The following is a 23,164-nucleotide window of genomic DNA, read 5'->3' on the forward strand; positions in this document are numbered from 1 at the left end:
TGTGTGTGTGTGTGTGTGTGTGTGTATATATATATATATATATATATATATATGTATTAGCTTTGTCGTTTGTGGGATTTTGTTCAAAGTTTTTAAGGATAGTATTTTTTTGTAAATGTTCTTACAGTTTGTATATTGTACCTGTATGCTATCTGTAAATAAAGTTTTATCTTCATTTTAATGTTAGTCATTATATGCTGGTTTAGGAGCCTGCTACTTGCAAGGAATCTAACCAATTGGTTTCTATATGTTTGCTAGTATGATTCAGTGTTTTTTCTAACAATGAAAGCTAAAAATTAACAGTATTATTTTTTTTTTCCTATTGAAAAATATCAGAAGTTTGTATTTATAATTTTAAGTGGTGAGAAAAATAGGATCTTTTTTATAATTGTATAACTTTTTAAATTGTATGACTGAGATCTGAGCTTTGGTGTCAGTTATTTTGATGTTTCTAATTGTTCTCACTGTTAATATACCTTAACCCTGAACTATTCCCACAATGAAGTATGCTGAATTTTCTAAGGTTTATACCCCTTGAAGCCTTTAAAAATAATTTCAGATATGGAAAAGCTAATTGAGAGAGATTATAAATGTATATAATAATGAGAAATTAGTACTTAAATCTGTTTTTTTTTTAAATTTATATACAGGAATGTGACTCCACAGACTACGCTGGAATTTAAGGTGTGGAGCCATCATACTTTAAAAGCAGATGCTTTATTAGGAAAAGCCACTGTAGACTTGAGACAAGCTTTGGAAATACACAATAGAAAATGTAAGTTTTCATGAAGGATAACTTGATTTAAGTAAAATTATAATTAATATTTTCAAAAACATCTGGACTATCAACATTATTGAACTGGTCAAAAAGTTGTCATTAATTAAAACAGACTTCCAGTTAGTGTATTTTAGTCATTCTTTCAGGATATTTTTCCTTATTATAGAGAATAATTTAAATTTATGATGTGATATAATCATTAAACAAATATTAGTACTGTATAAGAGCAGCTGCTAAATAAAACATGAAATGGTGAGCTATTTAATAAGGCAAGGTACTCCATAAGTTTTGTTCTGTTACAAAATGTCCTTCCTTCTGGAGGATCTGTAGTAGACCTCAAAAATAAATAGCCAAAGATTTTTTTAAAGGGCTCCTTTTTCATTTTCCATATACAAGGTTCCTTTGTCTTTCATGCAGCCATAACCTAATAGACTAGATTTTCATTTCTGTTACAGTTTTACTGGCCTAAATAGAATTAGAACTAAATGATAAATAAGATGATTAACTTTTCCTTTGAGTACATCATTTTTCCCCATAAGGCAGCTTTCCAGGTGCCTGTTGTCTTTGCTAGAAGAATTAATAAGCTTTCAAACCTTCACATCTCTATTTTCTTTTCATTAGTTTATCAGGGCACCAACGTAATGAGTCCACACTTCAAATTTCATCCCATGTTGTGCTTAAAATTCTAGCTGAACTAGTCTCTCCTGATAATTTCTTGCACGTCATACAAGACTTCGGCATTTGTATTTTGGGAAAATGAAAGTTTAAAAAATTTCTTGCATCTTTCTGACATAATACAAAAAACAATTCTAAATGGATTTTTTTCAGTAGTATTATGGAGATGCCACTCAAAGCTTCAAAATTAAGGAAGATTGTAGTGTGTACTTTGAGTATTGAAAAAAATTTCAGAGAATTTACCAGTTAATTAGATTTAATGAGCAAATAAAATGAATATTATAAAAGATTCATCAAGAAATGGAACACTGGTTGACCTTTATTTTTTTCCAAATTTACCTTAATAACAAAATAGCATACAGTTGTCAAATTTCCCATTTAATTTAAACTAATTGAATTATCGAGCATATTCTGCATTTGAAGAAATGAGGATGCAGTTAAGCTGAGATTTTTAAAAGTATTTGTATCTGTTCATTATGGTTATGTTGGGTAATTCTTAGAGGGCATTATAGGTAACTCAGCCAATATGCAGCTAATGTCCCTTCACCATTTCTGTTGCTTGTAAAAAGTCAGTGGCATGAGAGAGACTGGATGTGTTTCAAGAATTCTCATTCTCATTAGTAAATAAATTTAAGGTTATAAGGCTACATGCTAGCATGGATGTTAGCACTTGAAAAGCTACCCATTGCACTGTTGAATTGGCTTCACTGAAACAGTAGTACAGGAGAATCCTGTAAGTGAAGAGGCACTGGGATTTGCAAACTGATCCTTCTTGTCCTTCCTTTCATGTAATGCCAGTCTCTAAACCAGGTCTCTAAATAAAAAAAACAAATAATTGCTATTTGAGGCCAAATTTTACTACTTTGCTTCAGCAATATTGTGCTTCTCTAGTAATGAAAACATACTGCATACTTAATCTTAATTTGACAGTATGCTTGGAAAGTTTTTGTTGTGCAAGTGGATTGTTGAATCAGTTGTGTTTCTTAAAAATGATTTAAAGCTGATTCTATATCTCTTAACATAATTAGTAATATTTCATGGTAGCATTCTCTTTGGTTTTCTTGTTTCATAGTTGGTAGGGTTAGAAGGGACCTGAGCAGATCATCAAGTCTGACCCCCTGCCATAAGCAGGAAGGGATGCTGGGATCAAATGACCCCAGCTAGGTGATTATCAAGCCTCCTTTTGAAGACCCCCAGGGTAGGAGCGAGCACCACTTCCCTTGGACTGTGAAGTAGTGCCTCCTGATATCTACCTTGAATCTACTCTCCATCAATTTGTGGCCGTTATTCCTCGTTACTCCTGGTAGTGCTCGGGGGAACAGGGACTCTCCCAATGCCTGCTGGTCCCCCTTGGCCAGTTTGTAGGTGGCCACCAGATCCCCTCTCAGCCTTCTCTTGTGGAGGCTGAACAGGTTCAGGTCCCGTAGCCTCCACTTGTAGGGCCTGGCTTGCTGCCCCCTGATCATGCAAGTGGCCCTCCTCTGGACCCTTTCAATGCTGTCCACATCCCTCCTGAAGTGCGGCGCCCAGAACTGGACACAGTACTCCAATTGCGGCCTGACCAGTGTCGCATAGTGGGGGAAGATCACCTCCTTGGACCTGCTCATGATGCATCTGTGGATACATGACAAGGTGCGGTTGGCCTTCCTGACTGTGTCCCCACATTGGCGGCCCATGTTCATTTTTTCATTTTAGTCACAGTACATTTCTTCATATACTTCGTGTATGAAATTTTTAATAACTGAAAACTAAGGATATTCTATTATAATTTAAAGACAACTGCGTTGTCATGCCTTAAAGGCACAACCCTAATTTTGCCTTTAAATGACATCATGGACATGGAAAAACAGCAACTCACTTTTAATGATGTATCTAATCTAAAATTACAAATGCTAAAATTCCTTGATTTTAATATCACTGCAGAGCACAGTGACAGAAAATAAGTAATTAATGCAGTGTCCAACAAACAGCACAGAACTTAATCGAAAGCTGGATACTTTACAAATGCCCAAGCAGAGTAGATGGAGTCTGCACATTGAGCGATAATACCTAGCAGTGGCTCATAGATTTGGAAGTTGATATCTGATGCTGTACGAAAGAGAGAGAGAGAAAGAGAAATTAATTTTAAAGTCTTTCTTTGCATTTACTATTTCAATAGATCCACGTTTTCCTCATTTCTGCTGTTCTTTGGAAATATTTTTTTTTTGCGGAGATCAGCAGAAAAGGGGTAGAGTTTCTCTCTGCTTCACTGGCGTGTTTGTGCGTAATGCAGGGAACCAATATCTGATTGTACCAATAAAAACTTAGTTTTAGCTTTTTAAATGTATTAGGCTTGTAAAACTGGCATGTGATTCCATAACCGCATAATGGAAATTTAAAGGTGAAGAAGCTTACTAATAACCTATTTAAAGCACTGGCCCTCCTTAAATCTAGTAGAATGCATGTTTTATATGCTGTCTAAGGTGACAACTTATTTTAAATGGATTATAGGATCCTATACCTGTAGCTGGTATAAGCCAGGGATGTAAATAATGATTAAATAAATATTTGTTTAACCTGGTGTAATAACAACAGGTTAAGCGATTTAATCGGTTGGGCGCAGGGACGGGGATGGGTGCGGCAGCACGTGGCTTTGTAAAGTTGTGGGGGACATGCAGGGTCCTGGGCCAGCGCCTTCCCTGCCCCACCCTGCTGTGGAGGAGGGACTGCACGCACTTGCTTTACCAGCTGGCTGAAGCTGTTGGCATGCTTCAAGGGAGGGAGCAGGCAACCTCTCCCCATGCCTGTTCTGACCTCCCTGCCTTCCTCCTCACTCCTTCTTCCTCCCTCTGTGTAGCCTACCTATTAGGTATTAGTCACCCCTCCTCTCTATCCCCTCCCCTGCTCTTCTCTCCCTCCCTCCCTCCTGCTCTGTCACCTTCTGCTTCTTTCTGGGGCACCAAAGGGGATTTCCTTTACCCCCCCTCCTTCCCGCCTGGACTGTGCCTGGCCCCAGGCTAAATGATAACTGGTAAGCTAGAACCGGTTATCGCTAAGCTGATTGGTTATATGATTAAAACTTTAACTGTTCACATCCCTAGTATAAACTACCAGTATTGTTTTAGATATGATTTTTTTTGCAACTGCTTAGGTTGTGGCCCTGAATGTCTTTGACAACTGTGCAAGAGGCAAGGATTTCTTAGAGTGATATCTTTGCTTGGACTAACTGTGTGGTTGTGATGAAGTTAGACAAGCTTTTGAATGCAAGGCAGATTTTATCAGAATGTTGAAGACTACCTTGCTTTTGAAAGCTCATCTAATTGCATGATTTCTAGATCATCATGGCTGCAACATCATTCTTGCACTACCTTTGACAACTGCGTAATATGTGAATTTAGGGTTCTGTAGCTGAAGCAGTAGAAACCAACAACATACTATAAATGTCTTTCTTTTATTTAAATCTAACCATCAGTTATTATATTCAGTTAGCTGATTCTTCAGAATAGTGATTTTTTCAAAATACACTTTTAAAAAATTGGTAAAGCTTAAAGAGTTGCAGGATGAAGAATTGATGTATGTCCATTGTAGTGATTATTAGAAATGAATCTATATTGTTCTAGAAAAAAGAAGAGGTGATGAGGTTGATGATTTGTATTGAAGTGTCTAGAACTTATGCAAGTGTGTGTATATATGTGTGTATGTGTATATATATTTTAGTTGTATGACATTATATATTTAGTATTTTTTGTGTTAAACACCCTGCATGCTGACTTTACTCATTTCCCCTCCTTTAGTGGAAAGAATGAAAGTACAATTGAAACTGTCTTTGGAAAACAAGAGTGGCCTGGTGCAAACAGGTGAATTAACAGTTGTGCTCGATGGTTTGGCAGTTGAAGAAGAATCTCTTACAAACTGCAGTTCACTAGCAACCAGTAAGTTAAATTAGTAAAATAAAAGCTACATGTTCTTACTAACCTTTTTAAAAGGAAAAAAATCTACTTAATTTATTCTTAATGTTCAGTAGAAGTCCAACAAAATGGTGATGCTGTTCATGAAACCAGAGAAACTTCAGGAACAACTACATCCAGGTTAGAATTAATTTTTATTTTTATATTATAAATATTAGTAGTATATAGTCAACTATTTCACTTAAAATGCACAATACTACTTTAGTTTTGTACTGAAGATCGTGGTTTTATCATTAAATTTTATTTTGGACCAGGGGAAGGCAACGTTTTTTGGCCAGAGTGCCGAAAAACACCACAGTGCCTATCTCGGAAGGTGCCAGAGTGTCAGCATGGCAGAAAAACAAAATGAGGGCAAGGGGTACATGGCAGGATGCCCTGCTTGTGCCCTTTGCCCCCACTCAAAGCCCCTGCCACCCTGTGCCCTCTGCCCCTCCAGCCTCGGCTCTGTGGCTGCCAGCAGCTGCCCTGGCTCTGGGTAGCTGCTGGAGCCTGGGCTGCTCCCAGCAGGGCTTGCAGCGTCCCAGCTGCCTGCTGCGAGCGGCCCAGGCTCCCGGCTGGCAGCAGCTCCCCTGAGCCGGGAGGCTCCAAACAGCTGTGCCAGGCTCCGGCATCAGCTCCTCATCGGCTTGTGCACCCATGCGTCAGAGTGGGCAGTGAGGGCGGGGCCTGAGGCAGAGCAGCCCCGGTCTCTCCCTCGCTCCCAGCACGGAGGTGATGGCAGGCTTCCGAAGCTCAGCACAGCTATTTGTAGCCAGCCCGGGCTCTGGGCAGCTGCAGCAAGCAGCAGCCAGGCTGCAAACAGTTGCGCTGGGCTCTACAGCTCCGGCATCAGCTCCGTGCTGGCGGCGACCACGCGCACCTCGGGGCGGGCTGTGTTGTCCCGCTGTCCCCCCCGAGGTGCCTGTGCAGTCGTCGCCAGCATGGAGCTGATGTCGGAGCTGTAGAGTCTGGTGCAGCTGTTTGCAGTCTGCTTGCTGCAGCTGCCCAGAGCCTGTGCTGGCTACAAACAGCTGTGCCAAGCTTGGGAAGCATGCCATCACCTCTGTGCCGGGAGTGGGGGAGAGACAGGGGCTGCGATGCCTCAGGCCCCTCCCTCACCATCCGCTCCGACGCACGGGTGCACGAGCCAGTGCGGAGCTGATGCAGGAGCCCGGCACAGCTGTTTGGAGCAAGCCCTGCTGGGAGCAGCCCAGACTCTGTTGCTGGCAGCAGCTACCCGGAGCCGGGGCTGGCCGTGGCATGCCAAGCAAAATGGCTTCACGTGCCATGCTCGGCATGCATGCCAGGGGTTGATGACCCCTGTTTTAGACTTTGGTCCCATTGACTGTGTGGAGATTATTGTTTGAGCAGAATTTGCAGATTGCAGATTTTAGCTTACTAGAATTTAGTTAAAGAAAAAGTAATGCTGTTATACCAATAGACATCCAGTGCTGTAAACATGTAAATGAATAACTTGATTCTTGTGGGTAGTTGAATTCGGATGGATTTCTTGTGGGTCATACTACTGTTCTTATACCAGTAGGGCTTGAGCTTTGAAACCCAGATAGGTGGTCTGACCCTTGGAGATGGTTCAGCCAGAGAGCTAAATTAACTAAATCCACTCAGCCTTGAAATCTCTAACATGTTGCAGTGGACTTTGGACAAACAACTGTGAATTTGGGAGTACTTAGCCCATTCTGCTTCTTTCCACCTTCTGGGCTATGTTCAGTATCATCCATTTCCTTTGATTTGCTGGGAGAAGAGAGGAAAGAAGAAAAGGACCCTGTATGTCGTCTTTCTTTCCAAATTCTCTCTTCAGATATGTTCCAGTTCGTATTAAAGTCAGTTAATGTGGGATCCTTGCCACAGGAGGTTGTAGAGGCTGATAGTATAGCTAGGTTCAAAAAGGGACTAGACATATTCATGGATGATAGCTCTATTAATAGCTAGCAAACAGAACAGGTGGAGATGTTTCCTCTGGCATCTCTAAACCAATGATAGCGAATGCCAGGGAGGGTAATGGATAAGGGATAAGTTACTCTAAATATACCTGGTTCTGTGCTCTCCCTCTAAAGCATCTACTCTTGCCACAGTCAGTGACAGGATACTGGGCTAGATGGATCACTGATCTGACTCAATAGGGCACTCTCTGTTTTTACGATCAGGGCCTCAAAACAAAGAACTTGCACAATCTGGAGTAGAAAGGAAGGGGTTTGAGACCTGTTCATAGAGAGCAATAGGCTCAAGCCTTCTATGTAGCAGATCAAAGAGCTCCCAGGAGACTATAAACAGGCCAAACTTGGCGCTCAGTGGTGAGAAGTTTCAGTGCTCGGACCAGTGCTTTTCAACATGTTCATCAACAATTTGGATTTGGGTATTAAAAGCAAACTAGCAAAGTTTGCTGATGACACCAAAGTATGGGGGGAATGTGGTCACGCTCAAAGACAGGATGGCAATGTAGGCCAACCTGGACAGGCTCGCGAGATGGGCAGACCTCAACCAGATGTAGTTTAATACAGAGAAATGTAAAATGGTCCATCTGGGGAGAAATAACAACACACTTACAGGCTCAGCAGTGCTACGTTTACTAGAACCATATCTGAACAAGACCTGGGTGTTGTGATAGACAGCAAAATGAACATGAGCCACCAATGCCATGCCATAGCTGGCAGAGCTAATCAAACACTGGCATGCATCTGCCGAGGCATCTCGAGCAAGGCTAAGGATGTCATCCTCCCCCTCTACTCTGCCTTAGTGAGACCGCAGCTGGAGTTCTGCATCCAGTTCTGGGCTCTACACTTCAGGAAGGATGTGGAGAAGCTTGTGGAGAGAGTCCAAAGGAGGGCCACGTGCATGATTAGAGGCCTAGAGACCACGTCATACCTGGAAAGGCTGAAAGACTTGGGACTGTTCAGCCTGGAGAAGAGAAGACTCAGAGGGGACTTGGTGGCAGCCTAAAAGTATATCAAGGGCATACATCAGGGCTTAGAGGAGCATCTGTTCACCAAGGCCCCCTAGGGGAGGACAAGGTATAATGGGCACAAGCTGATTGAGGATCACTTCAGGCTAGACATAAGGAAAAACTTCTTTACAAATTGAGTGCCGAGGATTTGGAACAGGCTCCCCCCAGCAGTGATATAGTCATCCACCCTGGCGATCTTCAGAAAGCATCTTGACGCCCATCTTGCTGGGGTCATGTGACCCCAGCAGTTTTTCCTGCCCAAGTGCAGGGGGGCTGAACCTGATGATCTGTAAGGTCCCTTCCAGCCCCTAACAACTATGAAACGATGAGTTCAATGCTCCACCCAGCTTTACTGCTACTGGCCTATTCAGCAACTACTGCATTTTTGCCATGTGTGGCTTTGTAACTCCTAGCTGTTCTCCCCAAAGCAGGAGCTAAGGTAGTTTTGGTGGACTATGACAGACAAACCAGCCTGCACCATTCAGTTGTAATGTCACTTCGGGAAAACTATAAGTGGATATGGATTTCATCATTTATATTATGATAAACATCAGGATTCAAATTACAAAAAATAAGGAATTAGTTTAGTTTTGCCTATATGAACTCTTGTCTAAATCTAATGACAGAATAATATTAAAACCCGTTGCTCTGAAATTATTTTTGTGTGTTTATCGGGTCCTTTAAGACACTTCTGTGCAGGGATTTTGTTCTAGTTATATAGCTATGCTTAATGTATGATAATCTATATACTTTTTTATTAAGATCTACCTGTGATGTTACTAACGAGACAGACAATCAAACATCTTCAAACTCTGTAGTAGAGAATGCATTCTGTATGCATACTGTTAATGGAGACAGCACATCATCTCCTTCTCATGTTGCCAGACCCAAAACTACACCAAAACCACTTACAACCCAGCCTACCAACAATACTGGTAAGAATGGAAGTGTTATCAAACATTGTTTGAGTGGACTTTTCTATCTTGTTAAAATTAAGTAAACTATCAGGAACTGCTATCTGCCTTTTTCTACACATTTCAAGTTCTGTAATGTATATCATAAAATTTCTCCACTCCTTTGCATTATGAGGAGCACATCTGTTTGAAGCTCATCAGTTTACTTGTTTTCTTTATCTAACATATACTTAATAAGAAAATATAAAGCCTCTGTTTCTGAAACAGATCACTGAATTGTAACAGTGATTGTCTAGAGGATAGACGAACTTCCTTTACTGGCCCATTTCATAAAGGTTTTTCTTGTGGGATTGAAAAACAGTAAGTAGATTTCCTGAATGCAAAGAAATGGAAGAGCTCTTTCAGCTCTATGTTAGAAAGTACTTTTTGCAGGGGAAAAAGTAATGATAAAAGAAGCATATGTTTGAGATCTTAATTTCTCTAACTTAATTTCTTGTCAGCTGTAGGGGTTTTTGCCATTATATAGATCTGTTGGGGTCAGTTAACTTCTTTTTCTTCCCATGTGTAAGATCCATTTTCCTTTCTTCTCCCTCCCTTTTTTTTTTTTTTTTTTTGAAGGGAAGCCTAAAATTAAGACACATCTATAAATTGAAGTTATGTAAGAAAAATGATTGAAATCATTGTAATAAAATATCATGAATGTTTAAATCAGATTTATGTTAACTTTTTGTAGAAAAAGTTTTATCTTCTTCTGGGATGCATCTTTTACCCTGAAGAGTATGGTATGTGCTATAGGCTGAAATGTGTTGCAGAACTTTTTAGCCTGTTTTCATTTTAAGAAATCAGCCATTTAAAAATGATGAAGCCCCTTTAAAAACTTCACTTTTATCTAGAAATCTTGTACTGTTGATTGTTATACGGTTTAATATAGCTGAAAAACATTGAAGAAAAGTATATTTTCTAAGAACAGAAAAACCCTCATTTTTTCAAAAGAACTAGAGTAGGAGGAGGAGATGAATAGACAGATCTCTGGAACAGATCAGAAAGTCAGTTTAAAAGATTTTTATCTTTTTAAGTTGTATAAGTTGTATATAACTTCATTTGCTTCTTGGCACTATTATAATTAAAAGAAGTCACAGTAAGCCATTTCTTATTTGAAGCCTCCAAAGAAGACTTAGTTGTTGCAGGAAATGGTGATGCAGAATGGTGTCTACTGACCCAGTGCAGAAGGAGAAAATATTATGCTGATGGAGGCTGTGTTTTATGTCCAAAACATCAAATGCACCCCTGGCACACCCTAGCAAGTGTGAGTAGTGCTGCTCTTGGCCCAGCTTTAAAAGGGAGATTCTCACATACACAGTCACGGTCTCCTTTGCAGCCCCCTATTGCTCCAGAAAGTAAATATTCTGTGCCCTGTACCCTATACAGCATAAAAGCCCCTTTGTGCCAATGTAGGTGTGCTGTTAGGGCAGTGATTTTGTGCTGAGAGGTGTGCTGCAAAAAAGTGTGTGTGTGTGTGGTATTTTAAGCTGGACCAATGTGTGTGCAGAGCAGGATGCAGCAGGGTGTAGTGCAACTGTGTTCCCAGGGTGCAGGCAGGGCATGGCACTGGCAGTTTACAGATGTCTCGTCCCAGCGCAGTTCGTCAGTGGTTGGAAGCAGGGGGCCAGGAGAAGCAGTGGTAGCACTGAGGCTAGACATCTGCAAACTTCTGCTGCTGAGCCCTGCCTGCAATCTGGGGACACGGCTGTACTGCATACCTAGGCACTGAGCACTTCACTCTACTGCACTCTGTACTCATGCCTCCACCTGCTGGGCAGGGTAAGTGTGGGTCCATTTCCTCTCCTCCATTTCCAGGTCCAGCTGATCATGGGTAGTTAGGAGCCCTTTCATCCAGCCCCTGCCTCTGCCACACTGAGCTCTGAGGAGACTTTGCCAACGAGTGTCCCTGCACCTCCCTCACTGTCCCAGCTGGGTCTGCTTGCATGGCTTTCCTGGGCAGCATAAAGTTTGTTTACAACACCTTTCCTTGTTCACGTAGCAGAGTGACTCCATGCACCCTGTTGAAGAGGCTGCTGCCCCAGTTCAGCCTGAAACTGCCTCCCCAAGGATGGCTTTCCCCACACCTTCCCTGCTGTCACTTCTCCCAGCCCCCTGCTCCTTGGCTGCCATGCAGGCACAGCTTTGGGGAGGTGCGCCAGGATCAGACATCTGTAAACTGCATCTGCACTGCTACCACTGCTTTTCCCCACTCCTTCTGCATGTAAGAGTGAAGTGTGCCACCAATTTGAATCCAGAAAAAAGTGTGCTCTAGGTATCAGAATTTTGGGAAACACTGTATTTGGAGTACAGGCAGCCCCTGCTTAGCGCTCTTAATTGGTTCTGGAAAAACTGAGTGCTAAGCAAAACCGCATTAAGTGAAATTTTCCCATAGGGTTTAATGTAAATAAATATAATTGGTTCCTCTGCTCCTGCCACTCCTGGCAAGGCACTGCGCAGGCTCCGCCAGGGAAGGTATCGGCTCCTCCTGGCTTCATTGTTCTGCCACCGCGATGGTCCCTACCAGCCTGCACTCACTGGCCACCATTGCATCTGTGTGTGGCCCCAGCCATCCCGCCTGCGGGGCCTGAGTCAGGGACTTGCCTGCCCAGGGATTAACAGCGAGAAGGCAGGGATTAATGGCGAGCAGCAGGGGTCCAGCTGGTGAGTGCGTGACCAGAGCGGGTCACGGATTGCAGCCCAGGGACCGGCGGGGCTCCGCGGGCTTGGCTCCACAGTGGGCTGGGGCGGGGGACACTGCACACGTGTCCTTGAGCACTGGCTCGCCCCGGCCCAGGCCCCGCACTCCTGCCAGCCCTGGCCTCGGGCTCCCCGCTCCTGCTGCCCTGCCAGCTCTGGTTTTGGGCGCCAGCCCAGGCTGCACGCTCACGCCTCTCGCCGCTACTGCCACTCTTCCCTGTCCACCGGCTGCTCCAGCACCACATGCCAGAGTGGACCCCGGGCTTCTGCCACCCCACCCTGGGCCCCACCAGCCATGCTTCAGCTGCCTGGCCCCCCTGCCTGCCCCTTCTCACCACTGCTTCTCCCCACCCACTCCAGTACCATGTGCTGGGGTGGACCCTGGGCTCCTGCCACCCCACCCTGGGCCCCACCGGCTGCCACTCACTGCATCACTCTGCTGCCAACACCGCCAGTGCCGCCACTTTCTCCCTACCTCCCATGCTGAGCATTATAATGAAACCGCTAAGTGAAACCAGGTAGGTATTTTTAATGGGTGCTATAGCAAAACTGCAGTAAGCAAAACCACGTTAAACGGGGGTTGCCTGTATTGAAAAGGTTATAGCCCCTTCTTTATCTTCTTGAATGAGAGTAAATCGTGGCTGTACAAAACATGCTATTTCTTGTGCGGTAAAAGAGGTGATAGCAAGGTGTTCCTAAAACAACCCATACCATTCATGCTTATGTTTTATATGTGGACCAGCAACAACTCCTTTTACAGATTAACTCATGGATCATATCTTTTTCTCCTTATGAAATGCTTATGCATCAAGGATAATACTTGTTAAATAATTCTGCGCTTTTCCATTTTTCTGGCCTATATTTTTACTGTTATTGGGGGTTGGGCTAGGGAGTAAATTTTGGCTGATACATTAAAAACAAACAGATGTACAGAACTAAGGTAAATTCTGACAAAAGGAGATATTCCTTTTAAGATTTTGTCCACTGGTTTCTTGTTTGATATGAGGGTAGTTTTGAAAACAACTTTTCAATTTACGATCTTTACAAAGTCTGCTTATGCCTGGCAGCTTGCTTCCCCTGAACTAAATGATTTTCTTTTATCTTGTGTCATTGCTTTTCTTTAGTAAGTACAAAAAAAAATAACATGTAAGTTAAGAATTAAGAAATTATGGAATTCATTCTACTGCAGTAGTAAGACTTTACCTTTTTTTAAAATATACTCCACAATACTAATCAATTTGCATAAGAATATGATTCTTAACATTTTTACTAGGTTATGCTTCTTAATCGGGATGATGTGTTAATGTAGTTTCTACATAAAGATATATAGGTATATGCGTTATAGTTCTAACAGCATTTTCAAAGTACATTTATTAAACTAAGATGTTAGTTAACTATTATATATTTTAAAGGGCTTGTTGTTGCTCTATACTTGATCCAGTATGTTTGCTATTTTCTGAAAGTTTTAAATAGATGATATTTGTTTAATTGCCTCTTTTATAAATATGTATAAACACATATATATGCCACAAAGCCTATAGAATGAGGCCTGAAAGGGGTCAAAGTGGAGATAAAGGTTGCTAAGAACTGCACCTTTTATTTTCAGCCATCTGTCATTCTTTATTTGAAATTACCTTGCCATATCATGCTGATCTCTTTTGAAATCAATGCCACTTGGAATTTTAAAGAATAAATGCTGTTGTACTTTAGTTTGGAGACTGGAAGCAAGGTGCCATCTTCTGCTTGTTTGCAGACTACATCCTAATATTGCATTAAACAAAAACCCGTGAAACTGAAATAATTTTTTCAGACCTCACTAATAAAGAAAGCACAATTTGTATGTGTAATTTAAATTATCTGATGATCAAAATGGATTTGTTACTAGCTAATGGCCTATAATTTATGTAGTTAAAGTACAGTTTTAACTGTAGAAACTGCCTCATGTCATTTTACATGAGTCTTCCTCAGCATGAAATATAGCTTCTTAGACGAGAGGGTGTAACTTTCAAAACTATTTCTTTCTGGAATTCAGTTCATTTCATATGTTTGTCATTTAAAAGATGCTTCAAACTGCTATCTTGAATATAAAATGTTCTTTCTTTCTCATTCCCAGTTAATGGTGAGTCCTTGTCTGTACCAGAAGCTGATGATTCTTCTGCCTCTGAGGCTTTTACAGGTTCTGTAGAAGCCTCTACATCAACAGATTGCACTAACACTACTCCAGAAACTTTATCAACAACAGAGGCAACTAGTTATTCTGAAAACAACATGTCTACAACAATCTCCATTGTCTCTGTTGGACTTGAAACTGTAACTGCCACAGACTCTGCATCCTCAACTGCCAGAAGCAGTACAGCTACAGAAGCAGCAAAACCAAGGGAGTCCTCTTCAGGTGCATCTGTCGAATCTGTAAGACAACAGCCTGGTAATGCCAGTACTGAACCTTTGCCACCAGGGTATGTGGGCTTGGTTTTAATTAATAATATGATCTAATAGAATCAGACCTGAATATGATTATATATAGACATGGAGATGTTATTACAGACTTGGATTGCTAAATGGAATCCCATTGGCTGAGACATGGTTATTTGATCTAAAATAGTTTTGCACTATGCTAACTGGCCAGTAGCTTTTGGTACCAGACACTAATAACTAGTTTCTTGTTTACTGACACCGTAATATGTTCTAAGCAGCTTGGGGGGGCACTTCTAGACAAAAGAAGTGTTCATTTGATGTATTTACACTCATTCTATATCTAGAAGCAGTGTAGTGATCCTCGTTCTTTTCTGGGTTTTTTTGTTAGCCCTATTTTAGGACTCAAAAAAAGTGAAGAGAAAGTGTAGAAAAATATGCTGAAAATACTCATAGGCAGATATAGGGACAGCAGAAGTGATATACCTAACAAATTTCTGGATAAAAGTATATGTAAAGGAGAGAAAATGTAAATCTTCTGTGTTATGCAGTGTTCTTGAAGCTACTATGTTAATGCTGAACTTCTGTTAACTGACAGAATTGAGATTTGCTTATCAAAACTGCAGGACATTTTTAAGAATATACTAATATATTGACTAAAATTTCTAAGTGTTTTAGAAACCTGTGGCTCCGTGAGTAGAAAAAGTGATTTTGCTTGCAGTGACTTCTTCTAGAAACAAAAAAAATGTATACAAGTCATTTTTTCTATCCACAGAGAAATTGATACTCAATAAGAAAATACTTTCTTTAGCAACCCATTGGATTCTTTTCTAAGGCAATATCTTAGCAATATGGCTGATTTTCATAAAAACATACCTCTGAAACAAGGGGTGGTAGAGACGCATGCAATACACTTAAATTTTTTAATTCCTGCTTGATTTTTTTTTTCTTTAGGTTTGCCTAAATAGGACTCTAGAATAGTGGAAATGTTTTCTTTTAGGACCAAAGCTGTTAGTGCTCATAATTAGCTGACTCTTTATTTCTCTCTGGTTAAAAAGCAGCCCTGAGAATGAGAGCTCTTTATAGGTAAGAATCCATGTTTTCACTACTCAAGGAAGGTAATAAACACTTTCCTTTGGGGGGAAAAAAACCTGTTCCTGGGCATATTACTTGTGAAGGACAATAGCAGTCAGTTTTTAGCTTTTTCTCTTACTCTATCTGTAAGTATTTCCCAACATATTTCCCTTGTTCTTCTGTATTCTTCCTTTTGAGATGAATAATCCTTGACTGAAAGGAGAATCCAGCCTAGTAATGTTTTTAAGCCTTAGAATTTCTTTTCTTTGGATCTGATTTTCTTGTGTGCTATGCTGTGTGTGAGTAAGCAAACAGAGGGAACAGGTAATAGCATGGAGTTAGTGCCAGTTTAAATACAAGTTTCCTTGCATTTCCCTAATCATCTTCAAAATTATAGTATAATTTTAAAGTTATTTACTTCACCTGCAAGGCTACAACAATTTATCAGTACTTCCAGCTGAAGTAGGGTTGACAGGTCAGTACTTGGGTAAAAGACTATGTGCTAGATGCTGCAGGAAATGAAGCTGTTGATTTAGAAATCCCACTTTCATGAGGCTGTGGTAAACCCTCAGAGCACTTAAGTGCTGCAGGTGCTATCCTTTGGGTGAAATATAAGACTAAGATTTTGACAACAAGTGTTCTTAAAGAATATGAACAGAACGTTTAGATATTGCAAGCAGATTCCTGGGCTTGGAGCCATCTTTCCTTCCTGTATACCACATTTGGAAGGGGACCCCAAAAAACTGTGGGTGAGTTGGCAGTCTTTTCTGTTGTAATATCCATTTATGGCATGGGAAAGATGGAAAGCTATTATTATAGCATAATATTTAAAAGTGTAAAGGTTCTAACTTGGATGTTTACTTTCAGCTTGTTTATTTGAGTTCACTTTCTCTGCTTAATTGTTGTGTATGGTGCTGAACAGTGTTTTATCCCAAAAGTGATTATATTTTAAAGAATGAAGAAATCCTTGCATAGTTTCTGCATGAGTTTATAAAGGTTTTTAAAGACATTTTCTGGGAAGAAAAGTATAAATGGATGCAAGGTATATTATAGGAATAAATAAAATGTGTAATACACTTCTTTATCTTAGTTCAATACAAATAATGTTATATTTCTGATGGAGATTTGATTTTAGGGAGATTGACCAGGACACTGAGCACTCTTACTATTCTAGCAGTCCAAATAATTCTCTTTTCTCTATGAAAGCATGAGGACTTAAGTGTATTTCAGATTCATTGACCTCAAAGCTTTGTGCTCAGTGGAGTGGGGACCAGCTGTAGCCACTGCTCCAAAATGATTTCTGTAATGGCTTTGTAGTGGTTTAAAGACAGATTACAACTGCCTGAAAGCTGAAAATCCCATTTGTAAACATCAAGACCAGGCAGGGCCATTATATTATCTATTGTCTGATTGTGGTATAGCACAGGCAATTAAATTTCATTCAGTTATCTTTATATTGAATATTTTATTTAGGTAACACATATAGGTGTGCAGTTCTGATTTGCAGACATGAAATTCACCACTTCCTGTTGCAATGATTAATTGCCCTTGCTATTTAAAAATAAAAAAATAAAAATTCATGTTTATTTCTAGTTGGAATATTCTGGCTTTCAGCTTCCAGTCACTATGTATGTCTTTCTCCACGAGGCTAAAGAGCCTTTTGTAACCCACTGTAATCTTTTTGTAAAGGTATGTAGACTGTAATCAAGCCATTTTTCAGTCTTTTTTCTTATGCTGAACTGAGTAAGCCCTTTAAGTCTTCTGCTATAATGTACTTTTTTTCCAACCTGTGTATCATTTTCAGCACACTATTACATATCTTGGAATCCTTTTTAAAATGTAGAAACTAGACCTCTGCAAGATATTCTAATATCAGCCTCACCAGTGCCGTAAGCAGAAGTAAAATTGCTTCTCTATTCCTCTTCACTAGTCTTTTATTTTATACATTCAAAAATCATAGTAGATCTGGGCTATCCAACTTCAGAGTGGCTGGGGGCCTTGTTACCCCACCATAGCCACATGTGGTGGGCCACATATCCGCCTCCCCCACCATAGGCCTAATGCCATGTGGCAGGGGCCCCCACTGCACTGTGTGATGGGCTTCCCTCCCCTTGTCCCCGTCTCCCCCCGCCTTACTGTACCATGTGGGATTCTCAGCCCTGCTGACTGGCCTGGTGTCAGAGACAGGGGCAACTAGTTGGAGCAGGAGGAGGTAGCGAGAGCCTGAAGACTCCAGCTGGAACAGCCACTAGAGCAGTGAAAATAGAAGCTCCAAGCTGGGAGGCCAGGGGGCTGCAAGTTAAGCCCTCAGAGGCTGCATGTGGCCCACAGGCTGCCAGTTGGACAGTCCTTTGTTAGATCATTTTGCTGCAGCATCAGTCTGAGAGCTTATATAGCTGCTTTCTGCTACAATCCTTCAATTATTTTTCAGAGTCTGAATCACTGCTTTTAGGACTCTATTTTTACATACAGCCTGCATTCTTTGTTCCTAGATGTATGTATGACCATACACTTTGGCTGTTTAAAAAAAAATACATTTTATGTTACTTTCATGTTCTTATCTCATCAGTGCCTCAGTGCATTCATTTTGGTTTTCTTCTGAGACTATAGCTTATATATTAAAGCTTTCCACTCTGTTCTGAGATCTTGACACTTAAAGAACTGAGTACTTACAAAAATTGAATTGTTTAGTTTTTTTTATATATAGATATATATTATTTGATTTGGACTGTACCATACCTTAAGGCAGGGGTGGGCAAAATACGGCCCACAGGCCGCATCTGGCCCACCAGGCACTTTCATCCAGCCCACAGAGTCCACCAATGAATTGTCCCCTACCCAGCTGTTCCACCCATGAGGGTGGAAGTGAGGTGCCCACGTATACACATGCCCCCAACATAACCTATTGCACCGTGCTCCCACCCTCATGGGCAGTAGGGCATAGCCAGTACACAGCTTCCAGATGGGGCTGCTGCAGCCACCCCAGGGGGACCAGCTTGGCCTCCCTGACGGGGGTGCTTGTGCCCAGGCTGGTGCCTGGCGGTGTGTGGTTCCAGCCAGCATGCATATTGTGGCGAGGAGCACAGTCCCCACTGGGCCATCTCTATGCCCTGCGCTCCCTGCCATGCATGTGCAGCCCTTGCACTCACATGGCATGGGAGGGAAGCTCCATGCGCTGGAGCCAGCTGCCTTCCCCGCCTCTTGCTGCACTGGTTCCACAGTAGGGGGTGGGGAAGGCAGCCGGCTCCAGCACGTGGGGCTTCCCTCTTGTGTGGCGCAAGTGCATGGGTTTCATGTGTGCAGCGGGGAGCACTGGCAATAGAGACGGCCCGGTGGGGGCCATGCTCGTTGCCACAGCATGCAGCGCTAGTTGGAGTCATGTGCCACTGGGCCCCAGCATTCTTGCCTGCTGCTGTGCCATGTGGGGAGTGTGGGGGTGGTCCTTACACCCCCTTCACCTTCCCTAACACCATGCGCACACACATACACACGCCCTGCCCCCGCAACCCCCACATACCCCCAACACACACGCACACTATACAAGATTTAGAATTTATTTTTGAGTTATTATGCAGTCACCCATACATATACTATGCAAACACAAATCATGACAAAAATATTTGTTGTAATAAAATTAAAGTGTTATAGTAGGTGTTTGACTTTAGTGTATGATTTGGTTTTTTTCTGGTTCTAAGATGGCAACCCCCCCTCCCAAAGGAGTATTTGGGAGGGGGGCAGGGACTTCTGGTGGCAAAGGTCAGGGGTTAGGGGGTGGGACTTCTGGTCCCAAGATGGCGACCAGGGGGCAGGGCAGCTGCCAAGGGGCGGAGCTACCCATGTGGCCCTCAAAAGCTCACCAAACCTCATTAAGCAGCCTTCCACCCAAAAGAATTGCGCGCCCCTGTCTTAAGGTATCTTCCACAGTGTTGTTTCTCATATCTTGCAGGTATTTAATAGAACTACAAAGGCACTTCACAGAATTCAACCTGAAATTTTACAATTTTGATGACTTTTGCTACATTTTTCAGCTATGGACACTTTAAACAATAAAAGGGAATGATTTTAAGAAGGAGCAAGCATAATGGAAAAGGCTTAGTCTGAATATTCCAAAGTATTACAGGTTCATAAATAAGACCAGATAACACATAATTGCAATTTAGAGAGATAAGTAATTTTCCAAAAGATGATTTTAAGGTGATTTTAGTTCATATAACATCCTTGGAGCATTGTGGAGGTGGATTTGTTCACAATGGGCATATAACTAAGCAGTTTGGTGTCCAAGAAGAATTTTTCCAAGCTGGTGGTAGTATAATCCAATGATAGTACTGAGTAATTAGGTACCGAACCTCTTTTCTAATTGGTGGCTTGGGCCATGTTGTGTTGGCTTGTGAGTCCTTGCCTACCAGGACCCAAACTTGGTCAAGTTCTCTTGGAGAATAGGTACTGGCACTTTATTCTTTCACTGCTGGCATTGCAGTGATACAAATAGTCAGGATTACTGAACTCTGAGAAACTCCATATGAACCTAACATAGATATGTTAAAGGGCAATATCATGACAAATAAAATAATTTACAAATTTGCAAAGAATAATTTGAGCTACGCAGGAAAGGTTCTTTGAGTAGATATGATATCATTTATTAGGCCAACTGAGTACCGATACACTTTTCCTCAAATTTTTATTAAGTTAGGAAAAAAAGTTGGCCATTGTTGAAATGTTAATGAAAATATCAATAAATGTGAAGCAGCAGTCAGAAAACTAACAGTATGTTAAGAAGCGTAAAGAATGGGATGGATAATACTACTGTACATATTCACTTTTGATTTCCCTATCAAATTAATGTTGTAGAAGGAAGTTGGACACAGGATGAAGATAAGATTAGAGGCATAGAAAAATTGTAAATAGGCAACATAGATGGGCTCTCCTTCTATTGTTCTCCCATGTTTGTATCATCCTTCCATGTAATTCAGGCATGGGAGAGCTGCTAAGGAAATTGAAAAAACAACACAAGAAAATATATAAAAGAATGTGGAACTTGTTAGCTTTGTATAGCAGTAATGCCAAGAGTTCAGAAAATTGTAAAAGACTAGAAATTTTAGTAGGATTCAAGTGCTGTTGTAGTCTTGATAGTCCAGGAAATGTATGAGAGGCAAAGGTTTTTTTTGTGTTATCTTTTAGTGGACCGACTATATAGTTGGGAGAGATGCTGAACAGACTTACAGGTAAAAAGCACCCTTCTGATGGGACCTTTGTGCTCAGAATCTTGCCCAACATTTCTCTTAGCTATATAATTGGTCCAGTAAAGATATCATGGAAAACCCTTGCCACCAAAAATTGCATATGGACAGTGTGTCTATTTAGTTAGAGAGTAGAGCTTTTGTATTTTTTTTAAATCTTGTCTAATTAACCCCTAATTGAAAAGGAACATAGGAAAGTGGTCTGGAAGGAACCTCACCAGGATCAAGGCAGGATAATCTCTAAACTGTCCCAGCAATGTGTGTCTGTCCAAACTGCTCTTGAAAATTTCCAGAGAAATGGGAGTTTTCACAACTTATCTGGGTAGTCTGCCCCAATGTGTAAACACTGTAACAGTCAGAAAGTTCCTCTTAATCTCCAATCTGAATTACCTTTGCAACTCCACCCAACGTGGTATCATTCACAGATTTGCTAAGCATGCACTCAGTCCCATTGTCCAGTTCATTAATGAAGATGTTGAACAGTATTGGACTGAGGGCAGACCCCTTGGGAATCTTGCTTGTTTCCTCCTCCCAACTAGATATTGAGCCATTGATGGCTACTCACTGAGCACAAGGATCCAGCTAGTTATGTATCCATGTTACAGTACTTTCATCTAATTTGTAATTCCTTAGTTCATTAATAAGCATGTTACACAAGACTGTCAGAAGTCTTATTAAAATCAAGGTATATCATATACGCTGTTCTCTCCCTCCACCACATCCATAAGGCAGTTAGCATACAGTAGGGAGTTGAAAGCAGAGCACCAGGCTGGACAGAGGAAGGGCATCAGAGTGGCACTCGGGGAGAGTGCTGGGCTAACTTGTGGCACACCTGCCAAAATATTTGTCCCTTTCTCTTGCTCACTTTTAGTAATCCCTAATTTGTTCTCCCATTATTCTAGGCTGTTTGACTCCTTCCTTTTCTTTGCTGACAGTTGTTTTCACCATCTGTCACTAGATTGCTTCCTGTAAAGGAACTACGGTTAGGGGATTAGGAAGAAAAATATTCTGTGGGCAGATTATTCCAATATGTGTCTATTAAGGGATTACTAGTGCGAAATTTTATGGCAATTGTTTTGTTTCTAACAGAAAGCTTGTGGGTTTTTCTCCCCTCTGAAAAGCGCGAGTACTTTCTTTAAAATTCCTTTCATTACCTAAAATTGCACTGGCATATTTTTTTCAGTCTGTCAGGCTTCCAGTTTCATCTACCAGGTTCCCTAGCTGTGCTTGGATGTCTGTCTCTTCTTGACACTGCTACTTTACATTAATTTGCTGTGTCCGTGATTTAACCTTTTGTGCAGCAGATCAAATTTTATAGGGCAGTGTGTACCATATTGAAAAATCCAAACCAAATCTCCTGAATGGCAGACAAGATATTTAGAGGTGTACTGATACATCGGTCCCATATTGGATCAGCACCAACATGAGGAAAATTGAGAGCATCGGCAATCAGCTTTTTTTGTCTGATGTGGCCAATAATGTGGCTTATAAATGCTGCATGCATGTGTGCACCCGAAGTGCAGCCCGCAGGCGGCCAGGTGCTCAGCCTGGTAGTGTGGAGAACAGCCAGATCTAGCTGGTAAGTCTGTTGTGTGGGGGGAGGGGGGGGGCAGATTGAGGCCCCAGGGTGAGGGAGGGAGTAGGGCTTGGGCAGGGGCAGGCACTGCCCAGCTGGGGCACATGACTGAGCCACGGCTCATCTGGGGAGTGGGGGGAGCAGCACCTGCTGCTGCGCGCACCCCAAGAGGGCATGGGGGTTGGGGTGTGACCCTAGATTTGCGTGGGGCAAGGGCGGGCTGCTAGTGTGGGCTGGGGCTGCACCGGGGTCTTCCTGGTGGGGGGCTGGGCCAGGCTGTGCTGGAAGGAGGGTTTGTGGGGGCTGCAGTGCTGGGAGGAGGGCTTGTGGGGGGTGTAGCCCCCCCCCAAATTTGCCATAGCCCCTGCTCCTAGCGCCACTGCCGCCTGCCCTGATCACAGCACCCTGCCGGGAAATGCCTGGCACAGCTCTGGCCCCAGCCCACAGCAGCAGTCCACCCTTACCCCGTGCACAGATCCAGAGTCACACATCCCCTTGCCCTCCTGGGGTGTGCGCAGTGGTGGGACCTGCCACCCAAAATCCCTCTGGATGAGCTGCAGAGACGATCCCGATGCGAGGAAAAAGAGGGAAAGGGGCCAGGAGGCTTCCTTGGCTGACCAGAGAAATCCAGGGCAGCCTAAGGGCCAAAAGGGGAGCACATAAAAAGTGGAAACAGGGAGAGACCACCAAAGACGAGTATACCTCCTCTGCTCCTTGTAGGGAGGCAGTTGGACGGGCCAACGCTACCATGGAGCTGAGGATGGCATCCCAAGTAAAGGATAACAAGAAATTGTTTTTTAGATATATAGGGAGTAAAAGGAAGGCCCAGGGAGGAATACGACCCCTACTAAATGGGCAGAAGCAATTGGTG

The 23,164-nt window shown here is 42.2% G+C and overlaps 1 protein-coding gene across 3 annotated transcripts in view; it reads left to right on the top strand.

Annotated features, from left to right (window-relative positions):
- The window catches only part of WWP1 (WW domain containing E3 ubiquitin protein ligase 1), a 74,680-nt gene that overhangs the window by 19,494 nt on the left and 32,022 nt on the right, over positions 1–23,164 (top strand). The window contains exons 3-7 of one of the 3 annotated variants that reach the window (XM_006020600.3): positions 651–775; positions 5,227–5,364; positions 5,454–5,520; positions 9,104–9,276; positions 14,108–14,450. In XM_006020600.3, the coding sequence (XP_006020662.1) occupies positions 651–775; positions 5,227–5,364; positions 5,454–5,520; positions 9,104–9,276; positions 14,108–14,450 (846 nt within the window). Of the gene's footprint in view, positions 1–650; positions 776–5,226; positions 5,365–5,453; positions 5,521–9,103; positions 9,277–14,107; positions 14,451–23,164 lie in introns of those variants that run through there. The other 2 variants (XM_025200233.1, XM_025200234.1) reach the window with 2 other exon arrangements.

Source organism: Alligator sinensis, unplaced genomic scaffold (assembly GCF_000455745.1).
Source record: "Alligator sinensis unplaced genomic scaffold, ASM45574v1 scaffold717_1, whole genome shotgun sequence".
Classification (NCBI taxonomy): domain Eukaryota; kingdom Metazoa; phylum Chordata; order Crocodylia; family Alligatoridae; genus Alligator; species Alligator sinensis.